Source organism: Buceros rhinoceros, unplaced genomic scaffold, assembly GCF_000710305.1.
Source record: "Buceros rhinoceros silvestris isolate BGI_N320 unplaced genomic scaffold, ASM71030v1 scaffold1024, whole genome shotgun sequence".
In the NCBI taxonomy this organism is placed as follows: Eukaryota; Metazoa; Chordata; class Aves; order Bucerotiformes; family Bucerotidae; genus Buceros; species Buceros rhinoceros.
The window spans coordinates 94,566-115,682 of record NW_010407445.1 but is presented as its reverse complement, the minus strand read 5'-3'; the positions used below and the strand labels follow the sequence as shown (position 1 = coordinate 115,682).

The 21,117-nt window shown below is 38.0% G+C and overlaps 1 protein-coding gene across 1 annotated transcript in view; it reads right to left on the bottom strand.

Moving 5' to 3' along the window:
• Positions 1–11,105, bottom strand: part of LOC104491956 (A-kinase anchor protein 6-like) — a gene marked incomplete at its 3' end in the record, with an annotated part of 44,168 nt that extends 33,063 nt beyond the window's left edge. Inside the window, exon 1 of the mRNA XM_010134452.1 lies at positions 10,782–11,105. Coding sequence (XP_010132754.1) covers positions 10,782–11,105 — 324 coding nt within the window. The remainder of the gene's footprint in view (positions 1–10,781) is intronic.
• Positions 11,106–21,117: the final 10,012 nt, after the last annotated feature.

The following is a 21,117-nucleotide window of genomic DNA, read 5'->3' as shown; positions in this document are numbered from 1 at the left end:
CTCTTTCGCTGCGCTTGTTAGTTGTGAGATTTTCATTGATTTACGAAGGAATCACATCAATTCACAGGCTTTTTAGTGGTGAACTATTCAGAAAGGGATTTCATTCTGAGGAAGGCTTCATATAACTGGAGAGGCAAATATCCAAGGATATCTAAAACTCACTAACTTGTGGAACTTGTTCTTACTAAAATGCAAGTGTGTTATGTATTGAAATATTCGTGTTGCATTTCTGGCATTCAGACAGCAATCATCCTATAACCTGAAATTTCTGCTGTCAGCTCTCTCACAGTAAAAGCCCATTGGGCAATTTTAAAAATAACAAAGCAAACAAAAAAATTCCTTACGTTTTGTACCATTTCCTGTGCCTGTTTTTGACTGCTCACTTATGCCATATTACAACTTTTAGATATCTATCATAAGTGACATGTAATTATAAATTGAAAAAGCAACAAACCCTGCCAGTATAACAACGAATAAGAAATATGCCCACAAAGCCTACTGAAATACACAGGGCAAGAAAACATCTGCAAACATAATAGTTCACAACGCAGATCAGAACTAGATGGCTGTTATAAAACATAATAATATCCTACCTTCGAAACTATACAGAAAAAAAATCACCAGCAGGATGTATGTGGCACTGCTTTTTGTGTGTATGCTTTTGCTTATATACACACACATATATTTTTAAAAATAATTTCTTTCAACCAACTCACAGCTACCATAATAAAAATTCCTATTGGCATCCTTACTTTCAAATAAAAATAATGACATAGTGTCAATGACCTTTAGTTTAAAATGCTAACATAACCAAATCTTGCTCATACCTTTAAAATAGTATTAATTTAGTTTTTTCCAGCAAATCTGGACATCAGTAGCTGTTATTATCATCACATATACACATACTAAACAACAAAATACACTCCCTCAGCAAATGTTTTGGGTAATTCATTTACATGATTATTTAACCTACAATGTTTTTTCATCATGCTGGAAAGTATTTATATCATTACATCTTTATATCCAGCAAATATTTGTGTTTGAGTCAGGCTAGAGAAGATGGTAATAGGTAACATCTGTGCTGGAATTTGATATTTACTTTAATATTTCTCCAGAGACCATTGGTAGAGTACATTAGCTCATTTTCCAAAGCCAGTATTAGCATATTTTAACGCAGAGGCAATGTGAAGTGGGAAGAGGGATATATTATTATATTTGGTCAAAGTGCACTTACATGCATCCATGTATTCCAGAGATCTAAAGCAGAAATTCTGGAATATGTATATATTTGAAAAGCATAGATGTACAAATGAGAGTGAGGTTTGCAGAGTTTTATTTTTAGAACTAGGTGAAGAAACAGAGTGGTAAAACATCCACTTTTTTCCTCATCTCAGAGCTCCAATTCTCTTTTCACAGGCAAATGCTCACCTTACTAATTCCGAGCCTCCTGACTGCTGAATAACCCGTCTATTTTAGGACTACCTTAAGACCCCCATAGCACTGCCGATGCTGCCCTGCTCTTATATCTACACTCCCCTGAATTCTACGTGCAATACATTGCTCATAAACTAACGGACGCACCTCTGCCCTGGCAAGGTGAGCGCTCCCTTGGATGGGATGTCGCAGGCTGCAGTATTTTTGGTCAGTGTATCCTTGCTGGTTTGCTTTGAAGAAGCTCAAGCTGATTTAAGGAGCAGTTCAGATTCTACCCGTGCATTAAGAGAAGGCTTAGGTGCTCCACACATTGTTCAGAATTCCTTTCCAAAGGCCGTGCATATGGACCCCAAATGAGTCAATTAGGTAACTTATGTTAGTGTTGTTTGGGGTTTTTTTTCTTTTTTAAGACTCTCTTTTGCCCAAGCCCAGAGGGAATAGCCAGCACTGGTGTCTTCTACTGCACCAAGGAATAGTCAAGACCCTTTGATATAAGATCAGTAATTGCCATCATTTTTGGTGGTGTCCTTTCCCCGCTCTTTTTGAAAGAAATTTAAGTTTAAACAGGCCCAGCGCACTGTCTGCAGCATTTCTTATTTGTTCATTTATCCTGATAAATCGTACAAGCCAGATCCTCCATTTTCACTGGGGTCACCAGTTAAATCCTTTCCGGCTCTTAGCTACTTTCATTCCCTTGATAGACAGATAACAGCGGACCAGCCAAGTGGTTCTCACTTTTCACCTCTGAAATGGTATCACAGCAGATGGGAATTTCTTATTGTTTCTCCATTTTTTCTTCTTTTTACTAGCTCCCAATTCTTTCATCCTCTCCTTATAGTTTAACCAACCACCCTCCATCTTAATTTGATCCCTCAAATAATGACCAAGCTTTCTTTTGAAGGCAACTGAATCCCCAGTAAATACGTACGCTTTTTCTGTGTCCATGCTACGTCTCCTATGGCACCCAAGCAGACAACGTTGCATAAATGTGGGCTATATCGATAGACTTGTTTACTAAATTCTAACAGGAGAAAGAAAATCAGTTTAACTTTGTTGTATCTCCAAAGACTGAACAATATTGGCAGGAGAGGGGAAAAGTTTTTTTTTTCTATGAGGCTGAAAGGCACAGTTTAAATCTAACTAATTTTTTAAAGTATCATGTTAACCTGCCATTATTCGTTTTTAAAAAACCTTTAATTATCAGTGTGCATTAGCTAAATGTTAAAGGTATAAAATTTCATTTCAAAATTGCATTATTACATATAAATACGCTAGATCATAATTTAAAATTAGATTACAAGTGTTGGTGTTTGTTGTTTTTTCTAACCTTACTGTTGAAAAGCAGAAATTTTTTTTCCATGAGTAACTTAAGATAGGGCCTTCAGGAATTTGTTCTTAACAGGCTTTAATGACCAGAGCAGAATAAACATTAGGATCTGCGAAGGAAACAGTGCAGTCCTGAGTCATCTTGTTCAGTTGCCATTTGGCTGGTAAATACCTAAATACCACAGGTAGACTTCTGTTGCTCACTCCGTTAAAAGCATCCAGCTGCCTGAATTCTTGCATTTCCAAGCTCAGACTACCAGCAGCCCTGCAAGTCTGGGCAACTTTGCGCCTAATTTCTGAAACGAATTGGTACCTACAAAATTGGCATTTACGTGATCATCATTTTCATCCTTGAAGACACTGAGCCGGTAGGTGAGGGAACAGCATGACTCACAGGACAGCACTCCATAGAACAGAGGATTAGCCTCTGTTTATGCTTGATAACGTATAGCCAAGGGATTAGGGCTATTTTTGAGGGATGTGGAAAAAGTGGTTTCTATCCCCTCAGACAGAAGATAATTTAGCGTAAAACCTACAAAACTAAGATGACTTCTATAGGTATGACATTGTTGTAGTAAAGCACAATAAGATAGCATTTAAAAAAAAAAATCACATCTTTTTCCTTAAAAATATCTATCTGAGCAAGACTGTAGAAACACCGTACAAGTTGGAAGGCTTCTAAACAACTTGATTGTTTGACCAGATAGAGTTTGAGAAACAGAGATTTATTTCTGGTACTCCATGTTTTCTATTCCAGCTTTTTTCCAAAACAGGGGGATATGCTTAGGGCACAGAGGAAAATTTAAAAATTAAAAAAAATGTAGGCACCCTCAACTGCTCAGAAAACAAGAAAAGCTAATAAACCCACCCCACATTTGGTGTTTAAGCCTGGACTGTAAGTCAAGGGTAGACACTGCAAAAGCCAGCTTTGGGACAGTTGATCTGTACTTTCCAGCACTTCCACTCAACTGCCCTACTGAATGCTGTGATTCCACCAAGCTGTTCAGAGGCAAACTAAATAAGAACACAAATTCTTAGCCAATTGCTAAGCAATTAATCTATTGCTTCCTTTAATTTGTGTATGTAATCTTGTGTTTACAAAGCATAGAATTAATACATATAGCAGGTATGTTCTGCCAATACATAGACATATCAAACTATCATTTTATGTATCTATCATTACCTATCATCTGCTTCTGTAGAGTTACTTATGAGTGCCTGGCATTTTTGGAGTGCATAGTATATTTGATCTGAAAAATAACTTTTTAAGAAACTAATTTAAGAAATATGGTAGAACCTACAAACAGTTTAAAAACAATATCCACACAAATCTTTTTATCTGAATAAACCTTATTACCTATTGATTAAATTCTAGGTGAATTAAGGCATGTAATGTTGCCCCACTGAGATTGTTGGGATGAGTGCATAATAAATTTAGCATTTGACTAGAGTCTGAGCTCGAATGTGCTCTTAACCCTAACCCTTCTGCTCCGAAACAGAGCATTTCACCAATACAAGTGTAATATAAACATATTTTTGTATGGACCACTGGTAATGTTCCATATATACAAATATACTTATTGCCTAGTCTTTCACCATACTTTCCCAACCAAATGTGGTTTGCAGCCTGTGAGGTATCGTATTTCTGCCTATATTGTATTTGTATTTAGCCCTCTGGCTAAAAAAATCTAAAAAAAGGAAAAGGTCATGTCTTCAGTTTCTTAGACTGTAAGCTACAAAGACTGTCAAATCTTTGGAATCGCTATGCATAAAATAGATTTTTGGGTTGGATTTGAAAAAAAAAAAAAGAAAAAATAAAGGACAAGAGCAAAGTGATTTTGTTATCTTTTTCTTGAAACCATCAATCTAAGACAGAAATAGGCCATATGTTACACAGAGAAGCCAGAACCAACCTCTTTACCAAACCTGCAGTAAAGAAATCCTGATGCTCAGAACGGTGACACTGCCATACAGCTGCAGCTAGCATTTTCTTTTTCATATTTGAAGTTAATAGTTTGAAGAATTTGAATAATTTTTTCATTGCTTCAAATCTTCAGTGGATACCAAAACTCACCTATTTCAAGAAAATGCTCTTTAAAAAAATTCTTCAGTAAATTTGGTTTTACTTACACTTGTTGGTAACGTGGGGAATATTTCCCTTCCCTCTCAGGATTCAGTTGCAGCCTTCTGGCTCTTTCAAACTTCAAACTTTTCAGATTAATTTTCTCTGAGAAGTTTGCAGTTTTAATGAGATTAAGGAACGTGAAATTTATCACGTCATTAGTTTAAAAGAGTCCCTTTGAGATGTACAGTTATACACATTTAGGACATGTTAACTAGCTCAGTATGAAAGAAGTTACATTTTCCCTGTAGTTCACTTTCATCTTAGGAGGATTTGGCATTTGCACTCTGTCCTTTAGCTATAGACAATCTAAAACAGTTCTCAAAAACTGTTCTCACATGTCAGTGCGGAGATAACGTTGAACAGATAACCCTTAAAAGATCATTTCTGTTATCTGAATTGCATTTAAATGATGTTTAAACTGATTCTATTTTATATGCCACTGAAGGTGACGTCTTAGTCACCTAAGATTGTTAATAGTGCCAAAATCAAATAATTACTATACTACTGGCTCTCAACCTATTTGCCAGACCTGAGACTCTGCAAATAAAAACGGTTTCACAAATTTATGTGCAACAACTGTTGATCCTCAGGCCTAAATACAATAATTTGTCTTGTTGTCTCCATTGAGCTCTAGCTCACAGCTTATAGTCAAATGTCTACTTTTATAGACACTTACTCTAACACCCACACGTGTAATGTATAAAAGTACTTGTCACAGAAATTTGTTTCATGAAGCGTATTTGTTAAACACACCCAGAAGTCATCTGAGAAATACCTCTATGAATTTAAGAGTCATCATTTCCCTTCAGCATGTTTTGAATGATGACTCTCAAACTCTGCATAGCGACCCTTCGTTTGAAGTATCGGGATCATATCTTGCCTACAAGCAAAACAGCCAAACAAAGTTGCAGTCAACTTCTTCAATTCAGGTTTTCTTTTTACTTGGCGAGTACAACAGTCATCCCTTGTGGCGAACTTCTTCTATCAAGGTAGAGCAGTCTACACAGTATTTCCAGTATGCAACGTTCTGTAAAGACTGTCAGTAACATTCACTGTGATCATTTGTGATACAGTGAGGCTCCTTCAAGGTCTCTTCTACATTTGTCTGCACAGTCTAGAGATTCAGACTAAGAAAATTTCATTTGTGTACTCAAAGGTGGTTTAGATAGCACAGCTACAAAGCTGTGCAACTGCAGAGGCAAGGTGTGTTGTCACAAGCCTCAGAATAACAGAGCCACTGAAAGTCATGAAAGCAGAGGTGGGAAGAAAGAATAGCCCTGTTTCTACTGTTGCAGAAAGACGAGTGGTAGATGAGGTGCTTCCACAGTGCCGCTAGCACTGAATAAATCCCACAGATTATGATAATGACAGTTCTGAATTCCAAATTACAAGAAATTGAACTTACTGAGTTCCAGAATAAGCCATATTTTTAGTGAGTTTTTAAGATCTGAAAACAATATATTGATTTTTACTCTTGAAAGGAACTGATACAGGAAAAAAAAAGTTTAAAAGTACTCAGAAAAGTCACTTGGTCCAGCCTTCAGTATATATTTGATAAAATCAACAATATTTAATATTATGTATGCAATAAAAGCCTACTTTATTCAACAGGAGGGGCTGAGAAAGATGCCTGCAGTACCCGGGTTTTACATTTTTTCAAAATGCTCATAATGGAATGAAAAAAAGGAGTCTAAGTGTATCTAACTGCAGATAAATAAGAAACTAATACCCTTTAATATCTTGCTTTTATAATTACTTACACTTATCCAGGATTTAAATACAAGGAGAAAAGAAAATTCTTTGGCCTCTAAAAAAAGTGGAAAGAGACAGTAAAAGGATAATGGTTATATGATATCTGACTTCTATTCAAAGGTCATGAAAATCTTGTTGTAGGAGTCAGGAAGACAGGAAAAAGATCCAGTCAAGAGATATTTAAGGCTGACCCAGGTATCCTGGTAAGAAGGTGGCTGAAATCTCTCTACTTGGAAGGAGAGAAAAGATCAGTGGCCTACAAAGATCTAAAGACACTATTATAGCAAAAAAAAAGTTTTTCTCTCTGTCAGTACATAGTATATGGTTCAGATGCCTGAGTCACAAAGTGGTGGTGGAGTGCTTTACTCCACAGTAAGCTAGGAGTTAGCACACATCTGAAATAGGGAAGATTATACTAGATCATCAAAACAACATTTTTTTCCAAAAAGATAGAAAGGAGTTATCAATGAGTTGAAACACTAGAGCCTACTCTGAGAGGGTTAAGAGATATGAAGTAGAGCAGAAGAACGGGAGCTGAATCCAAGTTGGAGCTCAAGAGGATTCCAAGAAAGAATTTTCTGTAAAAGCAAGCATATTTTATTCAGAATGAAAAAGTTAAATGGATCATGAAAGCCTCTCAGCAGGTTAACACGATACAAGGACAGAAAGAGCACTTTCAGATTGCTTGTAGTAAAAATGTATTTTTTTTCCCATCTCTTTTACAAATATTTGCAGTTGGTAACCACTACACAGAATGTGTTAGAGAGATGTAAATGTATCTTAGCGCAGCTTGAGTTTAGAGTGATGACCAGATAAATGACTAATAAAAGGCATTCTGGACTCCAGAGAGTTATGATTCATGTATCTCGCTTACTGAAGCACTCGGGTGAAGCTGAGCTTTCCAGGAAACTTCCCAAGGGACAACAGAAGACAAGCCTCCCACTCATGCTGAGTGGCTAGTCCTGAGAAAGAGCATTGCAAAAGTGAGAGAAACAAGTATTTTCAAAGGATCACTGGTGGCTAGTAAAGCCCTAAGTCACATAGCATGAAAAGAGACTGGCAGCAATCACCAAAATCCCCAGGGAACAAGCCACAAAAAAGGAACAACATTCTTGGTTACAGAAAGAGCAGAAGGGCAGACAGATCTTCAACAGGGATGCGGAGTGAAACTCCACAAGAGAAAGAGATGCACTGTCTGCTGAGCCATTTTTCCGTGGAAGAACATACAGATACCGCTATGGCCTAGATCCTGAAACCAGCCCTATCGCCACAAGCCAACTGACAGCCAGAGGAAGTCAGTCAACTTTAAGCATCCAAAATTAATATAAAGCTGCATGAAAATGGAATTGGACCTCTCACCATGGAGGAAAATAAAATGTGAGAAAATGAATAGTTGTTTGCCTTACTGCTACATTTGCAGTTTGAACATTATTTTCAGAAGCTCTTATGTTACAGACTTTTATCCTGAGTCCACATCATTTATTTTTGTCTTTATGATCTGGACAAAGAAATAGAGAGAAGGCTTCTTACATCTGAGGATGACAACAGTATGTGTGTTTGGGGGAGATAATTCAAACATACCAGAAGATAGATCCAGGGCTGAAAAAGTCATGGGCATTCTTGAGGAACGAGGGACACACACATACAAAAGTTCAATGATAGACAAAAGCAAAACCCTACATGTAAAATTTCACAGATAAAATGGACAAGATAGGTGAAAAACCCATAGTGCAGCGAAGGAGTTACAGTAACCACAAGCTGAACATCAAACAGGCATCCCCTGCCGTTGTGAAAAAAGAAAATACTAAATTGGTTGGTATGTATTGTTTGAAAGATGTGGAACACTTTTTCCAGTCTAGTCAGCAATGGCCCTGTGTCCAGCCTGGGTGCAACAACTCCAGAGGGACCCCGATCAGTTGGAAGGAAACCCTCAAGGAGAATTATCAGAGCACAAGAGAAATTTAAAAAGATCTATATGAGGTTATGGTTGAGTTTCTTTGCTGAAGTTACATAATGCAAGAGTATACAAGGATAAACAATTTAAAATATATCTAAAGTCTGACTTAAAGCATTTTCACAGCACTTGCTTGCACAGTCTCATTTCTTTTTGTCTATATAGAGGTTTAGAGGTAAGCAGGTTACTGAAGTTCCGTATTCCTAATTTCGGCTTTTGCTGTGTTTTTTACTGCTATCTCAGATCTTTGTGAAAGCTTTTATATTTTATGTTACTTGGTGAAAAATTAAAAATGTATAAAATTTTAAAAATATCTTCAAATACATGTCATCATTGTGCATGCACACAGATATACACATGTATGATCACACAGGAAAAGAGCACTTTCCTCTGAGTCCAGTGTCTGCACACAATATTTGACAGCCTCAATAACAGCCCCACCCCAGGCTGATATTTGCAGATTATTGAGATTCCTTCATGTTATTCTTTTGTCCTGTTCTACAGTTGCATTAACCAGATTTCTCCCCTGTCCCAAACAATCCCGCAGTGCTACAGCAATTGCTTACATGGAAAAAAAACATTAGGAAACTATTTTATGAAGTAGCATTGAAACTTGCAACTTGGCAAATAAACTCTGAAAAGGAGAAAAAACCTGTGAGGAATGGTATTCGTTCACTGACCTCCTTTTGGAAATCATACGCTTTAGTGGGTGTATGAGGGTGAGTTACGTGCACAGAATATTCTGATTTTGTAAGCAGGCATGAATCAGTTCTGCTTGTGCTCCCAGCCAGCCTGAAGCTGGGTGCAAATACCATCCGCAAGCTCCACAGCCCTTTCACTTCAGCTCAGCACTGCTCTGAGAGGGGCCACACGCACTTCAAGATCAGAACTGCCACCTAGTCCAGCAATTTCTGTTATGTGTGTCTGCAGAAACACCTTCAGTTCCTATTTGCTAAAACCCTACTGCACGTTGTGGACATAGTCCTTTCTCTCATCAAAAGCTGGCAATGCCTATCCCAAATTTTTCAGGAAAGTGGTGGGACCATAAAAACCTCGAGATCATCTTTCTGTTCGGTTAGGACTGCTTACAGTACCATTGCTTGATGGTTGGGACTAGTACACAGAGTTGTATTTTAAGACAGTCTACAGCTCCAGTCCTAAAATAAACACAAATAGAATACCATCTCGATGAGTATGAAGACTATGTTCACATAAACAGGCTCAGAACACAACTCCGAAGACAGCTCACTCTGAAGAGATAACATTTGCCGGCTATTTTTGGAGGTTGGTTGCTGCTTCAAAAGCATGCTTCATCTGCTGCAGCAAACCAAGCCACGCAAAGGAACACACACACAGTCTCAGACACTATTTATTTGTATTTCACCTTGAATTTCCTTAATATCTTTAAAGATTCAACAACAAAATGTAAATCTGGGACTAAGAGAGATAATTGTTTAAAGATACTCGCGTTCAGTTCTCAGGTTGGGGGAAGGGACATTGTTGCTCTTTTAGTCTACACAAAACACAGATGTTTGTGGGACAAAGTCCAGGCTTGCTCATGCATATTCTTGCTGGGGGTGGGGGTGGGGGTGGGAAGGAGGAAAGAAAGGGTTGATTTACTGGCTGTGACTGTTCGCATCTTATCACTTCATATTTCTTACCAAGACTCAGATCTGAAAACAAATTCTACACCCTTACCTTTTTGTATGTAGTCCCACCTGAGTTCAATATTCAAGGTAACCTTCACACGACTGAAAGGCCAGGCATTAGACCACCTTTCTACCACACTGCCTCTGAAACTTCCTCAGTTTTCAAATGAGCGTCCATGCTTATTGGGACTCAAATGTGGGAGTTTTAAGTACTGAAGCCCATTAAAATCAAAGGGAATATTTCCAGCCACTTCTGAGCTGTCTGGTCAGTTACTGCAAGTGTTGTATTAGCTGCTTTTGGAGTGTGAACACGTTCATTAATGTAATTATGACTGTTGAATTAAGTGATGAGTAAATAATGTTGCAAAAAACTGAAAATGATTCAGTTTCTATTATCTCCCTGAAAAGGATTTATTCACTTTTTAACACAGGCTGTCAGACAAGCTACAGCGGTTGTGAAAAGCCCTTTTGTTTACTTTACCAGTAACAGGGTTGAGCAAACCCATTCACTGAAGTGTCTGCAATTCAAAGTTCATCCTACCTTCAGCTGTACTAGATGCACATCCACATGCTTGCTATCCGAGTCCTGCTGGACAGAGTAGGTCAGATCCCTGACTCTTTCAGACGTCATCCGAAGCCAGGTCTCAATCTCTGGCAAGTGAAGAACAATCTTCCAATCAGCCCCAGTGTGCAGAGGAGGCGGCTTTTCATACTGCTGGCCAGAATCAAGCTCCTTCATGACATCCTCTTCCCCATCTTGTTCCACAGTAGGAGTCATGTTTATGAGCATGGGAGATGCATCAGACGGCACGGGATCCAGTTCTTGTGTTCTCATGGGAGAAAGGGCTACATCCATAGCTAACATGGGAACATCTAAACCATAATTCTTTCCAAAATAGCTGCAAAGATAAAAAGAAAAGAGACTGCAGTTATGAGACCAAATTTTGCAACAAGAACTTTGGCAAGGAGTAAACGGCAATGTCTGAGAGATATCATACTTCTCAAAAAATTCTTCACCCTGAAAATCTACACTAGATGTTCAAGGACAGATTTTTCAAATTAACTTTGTTGATTTGAACAGAAAAGTTCTTTGTATGAGAAAAATAACCAATTCCTCATTTCTGCCGTGATAGACAATCACCTTGGAAAGAACAGTTTTCACTGATGAAAAATATGTGCAGATTTTCTGCAACTGCAACCTAAATACACTGAGCACTGACAGAGCTAGCAGAACGTTACTGACCTCCACAAGTTAATTCAGGACTGGGATTTGTAAATTAGCATGTGTTAGAATGTTTTCCTTGGCCTGAAATTTATGACTAAACAAAATATCTCAAGTTTTATTCAATTTTCCCAACTGTCCACTTAACTATTGATCATGCACAACAAAAATTTTGAAGGCAAACTTGAAACACCTATTGAGGACACTTGGCTGTACACAGATTTTCAGTTTTGAAGTTTAAATTCTTGTGTTAGATTAAGAAGTGTTGCAATAAGCAATAGCTTTATCAAAACTTAAAGATAAGAATTCTAAATGTCAAAATATGTATCTAAAACTAGAACAACATTTTACAAGGGTGGCTTTATTAAAACCCCCAAAGCTATTATCAATACATGCTATGAGGTTCACTGGGACAAGTAAGTAAAACATTTTACTTTGTAGCTCTTTCTCTGCGCACTGTAGCTGTATGTAATACAAAAGGCTGCTGTAAACCCTCCACGCAGGAAAAAAAACTCTGCTTAACACCATGCACTTGCTTTGGAGCTAAGTACCTAAAGCATTATAAAAACCTGCATTTAGTAGAAGATGTATTTTTCATCTAATTATGGAGAGACCCAAATTTGACACGTGCCTGCTTTTGGCGTACAACGTTATTGAACCTTATACCAGCACTTCCTTGCTTCTTCAATACTTTGTGGCCCTAAGCAATACTCAGCAAATCTACATTAAGATAATCAGGAAGATGAGGTCCTTTTAAAGCTGGTTTTTCTTTGTTTTAACCACTGCATATAGAATTATTAGAAAACTACATTTTAATAACTTTCGCTTGTATTCCTTTTCCATGGTGCTAAGACTGCAGATAGTTATGCAGCTACTAATTCGGGCAGCATTCCAAGTGTTTACACTTTGATGACTCTTTTCTGTAAAGACTGCATTTTAGCTTTCAGCATAACTGTAAGATTGCAGAAAAGAAACCCATGTCTTTCACTATTAAATCAACTACTCTGTGACTGCTGTATATTCCTAAATACTTCAAGTGGAGCCTCATCATCCAGAGACTACTCCTGCAGGCAGTGAGAGTATTGCTGGGAAGGACAAAAAAAAATTACAATTAATGTGAAGTTGATTTTATTTCCTGTCCTGCTGCTACTGAGTGAATTACCCTTTGCACATCTATCACTCCCACAAAACAATATTTAGAAATTACATTAAGCTAGTTGATATTAATTTGGAGCTTCAGAACAAAATTTTTATCAGTGCAATCAAGGAAAGGGAATGAAAGAAGATTCCAATCATTCTCAGAGCCTGCTGTACAATTTCCAACTCTTTCAGTGTGATTTTTTAAGACTTCAGAATTAAATGGTGTCAAATAAAAATCTTTGCAGCAGGACTGTAAGAAATTAACATTTCAGGATGCTGAGTATGTTTCAAGTCCGTCTCTTTTCACTGCCCATTTTTCAACTTAAACTCAAAATAAATTTTTAGACAAAACACTCAGTTTAAAAACATTTTTGTCTTAGACACTGCTGATCACAGCCCCGGTTTTAAAGCATGTAACCAACTGTTCTAACAGCCAAAACTGTCTTATTACTTTAAGCATATTCTTTGCATTATTTCCAACTGAAAATGAAATTTTGGTGAGCCACATGTGGTCCTTATCATTTACACGTGAAACTGCCGACCAACGAAGTAGTTGGTCCTGAATCACTAAACAATACAGATACATAGGAAGTGCAGCACTTGCTTAGTAGCTTTTCCACCAAAAACAAACAAACAAGACCCCCCCCCAAAAAAAACAAACAAAACCAAACAAAACAAAATTCAACCTGGCACTCTGTGGTGACTCAGGTCTAGTAAGGACATTAAAGCAATTAGCAAACAAATTAAAACATGCTCCTGCAGAAGCAGACAAAAGCTGGTCCATGCTGCATGCAGAGCGTAGCTCTAGCTTTGATACACTGAGTTTGCAATTAGCAACCATTAGGAAGCTGCTGACCTGTTTTTTGTTACGATGTGCTTGACTCTCTATACTGGCTCTCCAGCATTACAGCTAATGCTTCCTTAATCCTAGTTGAATCCTTTGAATCCTTTTCTTTCTGCCAGATCACAACAAGTTGCAACACTTCAAGTAAGAATAGGTGGAGAAATTTAAAATAGATCATTCTTTTCACATTCTTAAAAAAAATAATTCCTACAAAGGTAATAAAACACACTGTGGATACTAATTAGCAAGGTCTGGGAAAGCTCTGAAAAGCTTACAAATGCTTGAAAGGAGAAATGTTGCAGCTAGAAATGACTGAATCCAAACACTAGGACACAGATTCATTAAATTGTTTCTTGGCAGAGTAAAAAGGCATCATCATCCAACACTGCGAGAAAGGAAACCTGAAAGGTTCTCCCGTGCCCTCCGAGAAAACTGGCACTGAAGCAGCGTGGAGTGCTCCTAAAATCACTGGAGACACAGTATGCTCCACCCTACTATCCCTCCCCCAGCTCCTCCGCAACCATGGCAAAGCAACATAACTCCCCTGTCACGCCTGCACTGACCTCTGAAACGCGCTGGCTAGGCTCTGAGCGCAAGCTTCAACCACCCTCGTGCGCTGGATATGAAAGTAAAATAGGAGAATCCCTGCCACAGAGCTGTTACTGCAGAGTTCTGACCTTGAAATACCAAACAGAAACCAGCAGCAACAGCAAACTTCACAGGCACGTCTACCTGACGCAAGGTGGAGTGCTCCTAAAATCACTGGAGACACAGTATGCTCCACCCTACTATCCCTCCCCCAGCTCCTCCGCAACCATGGCAAAGCAACATAACTCCCCTGTCACGCCTGCACTGACCTCTGAAACGCGCTGGCTAGGCTCTGAGCGCAAGCTTCAACCACCCTCGTGCGCTGGATATGAAAGTAAAATAGGAGAATCCCTGCCACAGAGCTGTTACTGCAGAGTTCTGACCTTGAAATACCAAACAGAAACCAGCAGCAACAGCAAACTTCACAGGCACGTCTACCTGACGCAAGGTAGGAGTTGTAAGACTTGCCAAAATACTTCTGATCAGAAGTTCTGCTTTTTGGATTCCTGGCCACATGCAAGTTAGGCTGCCACGTGTCTCACTAGGCAGCAGCCGGGCAGAGGACTGCATTCGTAAAGTTTTGTTATGACACCAGCTACTGAGGATGACTAAATCAGCTGCTCTCCACCCATTCCTGTGCAGACCCTTGGATCTATTGTCCTCTGGACCCTTTCCTCTCCGGTATTTAGGATATTACTTTCCTACTGAAACATGGAAGGTGGAAACAGCAAGATGGGTCATGGGAATTCTTCTTCAGCAGTGCCAGTATTTGCATAACGTACCGTCAGTGACACATGATAAATTTCAGCAAAATCAATTTTAATTTGAAATTTAAAATAGTGTGTTTAAAAACAATATTCCACATACCAAGCTGTCATCTACTATTAAAATATTGTTAAAATATTAAATTAAAATATTGATTAAAATATTTGTTAAAAAGATTATATGAATGGATGATCAAGTTAAACAACACTTTGGCATCATCTATTGTGGTATATGATACGTTAAGTGACTGACTTTAAATGCTGGGCTTCTAATTTGTAGTATTTCTGATGTATTTTGTTTTTCCAGATATTACAAGATGTACAGATAGTGAATTGTAGACTGCTGTAATAAGTGTTAGAACGCATATTAAAACCGAATACATTTTTTAGCGTTGCTCTTGGTACATTACTATGCAAAAATAATTTTTGAAAAGAGGTAAAGAAGTGATTTATTTCCTTTAAGTGGGACCTCTATCACTACTAAAGTTTGTTATAAACATGAAAAGCTAAACTCAGCTTTGTTTTTTACGTCACAAAATCCTGGTAGCATCAGCGACAGTTTTAGGTGGGCTAGCAATGCAACATCAGACTCTAGCTTTCTCCTAAACCAAATTCTGTACCTGGAGTAGCTGTATAAACCAGATTATTTTAAATTTGCAGGTGAACAGCTGAAAATACATCTTCAAATGTCCTGATCAATAAAGAGTTCATCTCTCAATATTTTCAGGGCATAGTCTTATTTTCACCATCACAGTCAGGATGAGAGAGAGTTGTGATGCCATTATTTAAAAAACAAAAAATAAACCACCACCAAAAGTTGTTTCTGTCACTTCCGAAGCTATTGTTTCAGTCTGCTGAAAGGACACATTTATGAACTACACAGCATAGCTACAAGCTTGTTATCTTTCCGGTGGGAGAAAAAAATAGAATTGGGAGTATGTTTTTACCTTGTATTAGTTCTTTATACACAGTTCTGTGTTTTCATGGATACTTGTATAAAAGGTGAGAGATCCTGTGTAAGCACATGCACACATATGCTTTCTGTTGTCATCTCTAGTCAGTGCATTATGCCTAACAGATGGCTGATTACCTTCCACTAATCACACGGGCAATCTCGCTTTCCCCTGGTTTTCCACTCAATCAGATGCTAACACTTACATGCAAAACACAGAACGCGTGTGTCAACCGTAATATAGCTCATCAATCACCACAAGCCTTGAAAGGCTTCTCTCACTCATTCCGTTCCCCAATTATTCACATTTTCCTTGTTTTATACAGTGCGGGCCATATTCACTCTGCCAGCCATTGGATCATCCACCTTTTCCTGCAACAGCAGTTGGTTCCTGTCAAACAAAGATTCATTAAGTATTTTAAGCCATGCAGTAGTCCAAGTGCTGATCAGTGGTGCAGACACTGGGTCGAGTGAATGTTAATGAGCTCTAATTTTTCTTACTGTCACATACTGTTACAATCAGCAATAAGCACTATACAGCCACCTGCCTGTCAACTAAACAATTCATTTCATTCTCCAAAATGGCCTCAAAAACCCAGAGAAACTCTGTCATTAAATAATTACATCTGCTTGCTGACTTTGAAATCTAATGATGTAAATTTTAACATCAGATTTAATGAGTTCGTTGATGCTGAGTTCTCTTAAATAGATAGAGTGAAAACGAGTATCTTACACAGCCAGGTTGTATTTCCATTTCTTTTCCATTTCAATATGCCACACACGCTCATATAAAACCTAAACGCTGTGATGTATAGCGACGTCTTGCCTGAAAATAGTGCATAAAATTTATACATTCCCAGCTCATATCATTTTGTGTTCTCACAAGAAAGCAGAGAGACTAGCTATAAATGACCCCATTAGACAACCGTTATGAAGCACCTCAGAAAAAAATTCTACTCTACAACTTGTACATTGACATTGAAAACAACTGTGTAGCGCCAGACTCGTACAGATAGAGGAACACACCCAGAGACCCCAACACACGGGCATGAGTAGTTGTGCTTCCTGGCCATTTCTGACTCAGCACAGGTTTGCCCTGCAGTGAGAAACAGTGACGGGGAGATGATGTGGTGCAAAGCGATTAGCATTAAAATGGACAAGGACAAATGAGCCGCTACGTATTAATTCAGCATCCCTTAGGTAGCTAGTCCTACACCACCTGAGGCTTTTGTTCGCTCCAGAATGTCAGCAGTACATAGAAGACACACATTGTGGCAACTTTCATATGCTAATCCTTCAACATACGTGCATGCGGTTGGCTGGTTGTGTTTTTGTGGGGGTTTTTTTAATCTCCCCAGACAGAGCCGTTTTTGTCATTCTAGTGGCCAACAGCGAGGAAAGCATTTTCAATTATAACTTAACTCTGCCCTTCACCAACTACAAAAGTCGGATGGTAAAGGATGCAAAACAAATATGCAAGAAGGTGGCCCCTTGTTACAAAATTTTTCTCAGAAAGATAATGTGAAACATCTTTTCAATTGGAAGATGATCAAAATACCAAACAGATTATTTTCACTCCCTAAAACAAATTAATTTGCAGACATGATAGTTGATTTCATGTCTGTGTGGGTCACTTTCTCAAAGTGCTCATCCACTAATGAGCACAAGGGCTGCACCAAGCAAGTGGTACAGTACATTAGTACCAACCTTTTCCAGCTCCAAGCAAGATTACTGTTAATTCTCTCCAAACACAGCTAGCTTGGTAGCTCGCTAGGAGCTACTGCTGCTGTAATAAATGGAATTCCACTCATTTTGCAACACTAAATTGATTTCAGTTAAAGGGATCTTCCTAATTTCAATTTCAGAATAAAACTCAATCATCTCTTAATATTTAAAAATCTAATTTCAGCTACCTGAAAATATCAGATCACTCGCAGAACCTCGTTCACGTTTGCATCTTTAACTGTATATTTACCTGGTGGCTGGGAACAGGATGTTTGTAACTGAAAGTTAATTGATCCTACAAGACTGATCTGCAATTGTAAATTTGAGATAGAAAAATCCTCAAATCAAAAATTTCCCATAAATAACCTCTTCAAATTTTTTTGTCAATGAAATTGCTTTTTACATTTTTCATTGACAAAAAGAGGGTGAGAGCTGTCTTCCTTTGTTCAAAATTTCATTTTACCCAGATTACAGTTGTCATTTTAGTTTGCTTTTTTCTGACCACTTTTAAAATTTTCTTCCTTTTCTCCTCCAAAAGAGAAAAGAACAAATATTTTTTTCCCCAGCAAATACTGGCAGTTAAAAAAACCAGTGTTTTGATACAAACAAATTTCACTGCAAACTTCCAACCAGTCCTACTCTTTTTCCCAGGAGTTACCTCAAAACCAGTATACTCCCAGGTATTCTCCTTTGAAGGCAGAAGGCAGGCACTGCTGTAAGTCTTAGGTCAAAGTCAGGGAAAATAAATATTATATGTTTCACTGTAACTTCACATTCTGGTTTCATAATAAATACATGTTACATAGAAGAAATCGCAACATTTTTTTCAGAGAAAATTATCCAGAGGCTAAATACACGTATTCCTTTTTATTATGGAAGTTGATAATGAGATATTAATTACTTGTATCAAGCAATATGACCTCATAACAGATCAGACAAGAAGAACTGGATGAGGTTATTTTAGCCCATTTTCAAGTTCTATTACTTATCCTCTCGTGTGTGCTGTACAAACCACGTCGGTCACAGCCAGCCCTAAGTACAATGAAAGTCTCATTTCTTTCTCTAGCAGTTATTCAAGATCATCAGTTGGGCTTCTTCCTTAAATGAAGGCAGTATCGGATACGGTACAGCTACTGTAATACTGGAGGCTCAGTCTCTCAGTACTGAAGTTATGATAATGATAATTTAAAAAGAAAGAAAGAAAAAAGAATAAACTATCTGAAGAATTCTTCAGGGCACAGCATTAGTATGTCAGATCCAACAATTCAACTTGAGGCATTTAAGCTGCCCCAGCCCCAGTCCTAGTGATCAAATAGATAAAAATACCCATAAGACGTGCTGTGATTTATGAAACTAGCTTTGTTACACTAGATTTTAATAACTGTATTATAATAAACAGACATTTTTGAATAAACTCTTTATGGAATAATGAACAACGCAGCTGCTGAGACCAGCGCACCTGACCCATTTTGGAAATCAGTATTCTGTATTACACGAGACACCGCACACTGTGCTGACCCTGTAAATTGGAAGATAATTTTTTAATATACAGGAAAATTACAGACTTCCTGTGCTACAAGGATGAACCATGGTTTCAGTAACTATTTTCCAACTCTTTCTTTCAATCACTACTGAGATAAAATCCTGACCCTTGATGTTGACTTACTGGCCACCTAAAAATAGATATCCAGTCACACTGTGTTATCAGTTGATTGACAGCATTGTCCGAGATAACGAGTACAGTTGCTTTATCCCCTTCCTTTCCGTTGTGCAATTTTACAAGGTCATTTACAACCGACTCAAAGCATCAGAAAGGTATTTCCCCCACACCAGTGCAGAATTATTGTTGCTGGATTATACCAAGTGACAGAGACAACTTCATTTTCTTCACATACAACATTATTTTTGCACTCAGAGCTTTCTAGTTTCGCCATCATCTATCTTCTGAATGCAATGACAAAAAAATTACTTTCTCTTCTCATGGTACATTACAACTTTTGGAAGAAAAGCTGTAAGATAAACAGTATAAATGGCATCTCTAAACAGAGTTCCAACATGTTTCCAACTTCATTTTGCACTCGAACTTGAGCCAAATTTAAAATTATTGGCAATTGCAGAACTTTATTCTTAAATTCAAAATCAATCTCAACAACACTGACAGTGGCTAAGAAATTTTTCAGTATTGAAGTCTCTCAGATTTTAATCTCATACACTTTTATGAGTACACAACTACATAATATGCACCAAGACTCTCGACCGGCAGTGTTACAGAGTGCATCCTGAGATAACTCTGATCCTGAGAGCGGAGGCTGATGTCTCTGATTACTGTTTAACTAAGACCAACTTCACAGAAGTCGGCAAAATGAAAGAATTAAGCAAGCAGGTTTTCAAGGGCTCTTAAGATGAAAATAGAAAATTAAGGCACAAATGTTTTTACCCTTTCAAGTTATTCCCAGTTACCTAACACTGCTTTCTTTTACCATAAATGTGATCAGATATACAAAAATTCGGTTAAGCTATAAGAGGAATCCAAATTTTGATGGTTCTGAATCTTTAGGGTACAAAATTACTGCTTCAAAACTAGATATATTAACATAATATTTGTAATGTTAGTAGTTCAGCATTAACACCGATACTTCAGGTAGCTCTGTACAAACATCAGATATCGCACGTGGTCCAGGAGAGAAACTATAGTTCTGACATGTGTTGTTCAAAGCAAATGAGGGGTCTCATTCCATCGCAAAAGTGAGTACTGGTATTTACTTATAATACATGGCTGTTTGTGGTATATCACTATCTGCTCTGTTCTCAGTTAAAAAGTCCAGCTCTTGCTGTTTTTTCTGATAATCAGTTTTTTGATTATCAAAAAAAAAAAAAAAAAAAAGGTGCAAACAAAAAGGAAGAACCTTTGTCCACCTGGGATAATCTTTTACAATGGCAGGATTTAACTAGGACAACGAAAGCAACGACAGCAAAAGCAACTAAAAGCAAGCAAGCAAGCAAGCAAGCAAGCAAGCACCCTGGAGGTGCTTCTCAACACCTGAGCTGTTTACAACATGAAGAGCAAACCCAAACCCCTGTAGGCCAACTGCACTCATTAAAAAAGTGCTTTTGGTAAGGGTTTTTTTTTCCAATCTGGACAGATACTGTCTTGAAAATACTATAAAAGTGACTGAAATATTTCATAGGAAAACTACAGATTCTTCCAAGGAAGCTCAATCCTGAAGAACACACGTACCTTGAAAGGGTCAAAGGAACCCAACCCTGCCTTCGAAGGTGACTTCTGAATTTCAATGGCTAAGCATTTGACCAGGAGACAAAAGAAAGCAGTGTCGTGAAAAGAAGCACAGATAAAACAAAAGTGCGAGGACTACAGACCAGAGTAAAAAAAAATAAAAATTCAACCAGAGCTGCAAAAAATGAGAGGCTTAAATATGGGTGCAGAGCAAAAAGATATTAGCAAAGATGCAAAAAGCAAGTAATTAGAGTGACGAAAGGAAATCCAGTCTAAAATACGGCTTAGCTGGTGTGAAACAAGAGGAAATGACACACGCAGAAATAAGAGGGGTTTAATTATTATTCTGTCAGTTCTAGAAGGACAAAAGCTTGTAGCAAGAACTAAGACCTCTTCCTATCAGCAGG